Source organism: Cephus cinctus, unplaced genomic scaffold, assembly GCF_000341935.2.
Source record: "Cephus cinctus unplaced genomic scaffold, Ccin1 Ccin1_scaffold0696, whole genome shotgun sequence".
NCBI classification, from domain to species: Eukaryota; Metazoa; Arthropoda; class Insecta; order Hymenoptera; family Cephidae; genus Cephus; species Cephus cinctus.
In genome coordinates, this window is record NW_014333318.1 from 824,206 (window position 1) to 826,304 (window position 2,099).

At 44.6% G+C, this 2,099-nt stretch overlaps 1 protein-coding gene across 1 annotated transcript in view; it reads left to right on the forward strand.

The window, feature by feature from the left end:
* Positions 1-2,099, forward strand: part of LOC107270093 (insulin-like growth factor 2 mRNA-binding protein 1) — a 65,783-nt gene that overhangs the window by 20,190 nt on the left and 43,494 nt on the right. Inside the window, exon 4 of the mRNA XM_015744774.2 lies at positions 910-966. Within this exon, the coding sequence (XP_015600260.1) occupies positions 910-966 (57 nt within the window). The remainder of the gene's footprint in view (positions 1-909; positions 967-2,099) is intronic.

A 2,099-nucleotide genomic window follows, 5' to 3' on the forward strand; every position in this document is an offset into this window, starting at 1 on the left:
CCCACCTCTCCCACTCGTCCATTCAACCTCCCAAAGGCTCCTTTACGGGGACCTCGTAAAAATTGCATTGGACCTTCGTATACCTGCGCGCTATAGCACAGCTAATTATTTGGGTCTCGAATAAATTCGCACACCCGTTATACCTCTGACGACAGAAGCCGTATTACAGGTACAGGGCAGGTTTCGCGAACCTTTCGGCAAATTGAAAATCAGCGACAAAGGAGGAGCGCATGACGCAAAGGCGATATTTTAATGGCGACTCACGGGCTAATTGCCGTGACCGGCGCGCGAGTGTACCAAGGGAAAAAAGAAATTGAAAAAAAGTCGAGGCGAAGGATAAAAGGAAGAAAATGAAAAAAGGAAAGAGAATAAAGAGGAAACGTATACGGGATGGATCGGTGCCCGTGTAAATTCGCCCCTTGCGGAAGAACTTTGCACCTGGTGTAGCGATTGTATCTTGCTGGATATTAATTTTTTATTCCTCGAGCGCAATCAAGATGTCGCGAGCGTCGAGGCGTCCAATTAAACTATTTAGCGCGACTTTTTCCACGTGAATCGACGCTTCGGTCTTTTTATATCATTTTTACTTATCACTGATATCTTCATCCCCCTTTATCTCATCGTGCGCGTCTCACGCCTACATAAAAATTCGTGTTATCGATATCACTTAGATAATAAGAATAAGAATTTTCGTGTATCTTTCTTTTTTTTCTTTTAATCACGTCTTTTCAGGCATGAAAACATCAAAACGGCGGTTTATACACTGTGTCCGTAATTACTCGCACAATTATCCGTTATTCATATTCGTATGGAAAAAAAACGTCGTTTACCTAATTAAGCAATTATCATCCCAGCTACATCCATCCCCCTCCTCGTGTGTCCTACAAGTGTTTTTTTTCCTGCTTACAGGGGTAGCGGCACCGCCCTACCAGAATCCCCGGTCGACCAGGTCGGCAACGGATGGAGGTGAGTCCCCGCTTATTTCCCTCGAAAAATTCGTAATCTTACGTTCAACCCTTACAAAAAAAAAATCATCCCCTTTCCTCGTACAACCAGCGGAATCTAGATAGCAACCTCGCATCCCTCATTCGTGTTTACATAAGAAGATCGAGCCGAGTCGACAAAAAGAAAAAGGGAACTCAAAGGGAGTAATTATTTTTTTGCGCGACGGTTTAAGATAAAACAAATTATAAGGAAATCGGTAAGCACGAAACAAGGGCCGAGAGAAAGTATCGAGGACAGGTCGAACGAGCTCTTCCCTCTAAGGGCATTTTTGGACGAAGAAAAGTTTCTGACAGTAACTCCGTCTGGCAATAAATTTTCAGTTAGAAAAAATTCAATCGGTTCGGTCTCTCGATGAAAGGAATCGCAAATCGAAATATACGTCTATGGGTAACGTAAAAAAAAAAAAGAAAGAAAAAAAAATTCAAAGACTCGCTCACTAGAAGCCACAGTTCGGTCAGGCCAGGCGTCGTCGGCCTACACGTGCGATCGGCCACGTGTTTCAATGACAGATAGGAAATACATACGAAGAACGAGCCACAAGCCGTACACAATATTTCGCAGGAATGATTTTTAATTTTTACGTAAAACCAAAAATTTTCATCGAGCTCCCGGGAAATACGTTGTTCTTTAAAACAAGCCTAAAGAATACTCACATAAGTATCCCTACAGTGTACTCCGGTACCAGAAGCCTTAATCCCGATGAAATTGCAGAACGCAGCGCGGAGGGATCCTCGGAAGCAGGACTGCCAACATTGGCAAACAGGATTAATAAATTTTCATCGCTAGTCTCCCGATTCAAGCGACGCACTCTGACTTCCATGCGAATTACATTATACAAACTCTCTCTCTAAGGGGTTTTCGCAGAGTCCTTGTACTTCTCTATCCTTTTCCAATATCCTGTTCAGCCTCTCTCTCTCTCTCTCTCTCTCTCCTCTTCGGATTTCTCACTTTCTGGCACTCCTCTCTCTCGCATCCCTCCGTGCTTCTCCCCGGGCCACGAATTCGCCTGGTGTGAAAATTCTACAAGGGTGCGTGGGGGCCACTATTGATTCCACGAGCTCTCAACCCCCCTCCCCCCTCCCCCCCTCCGCTTT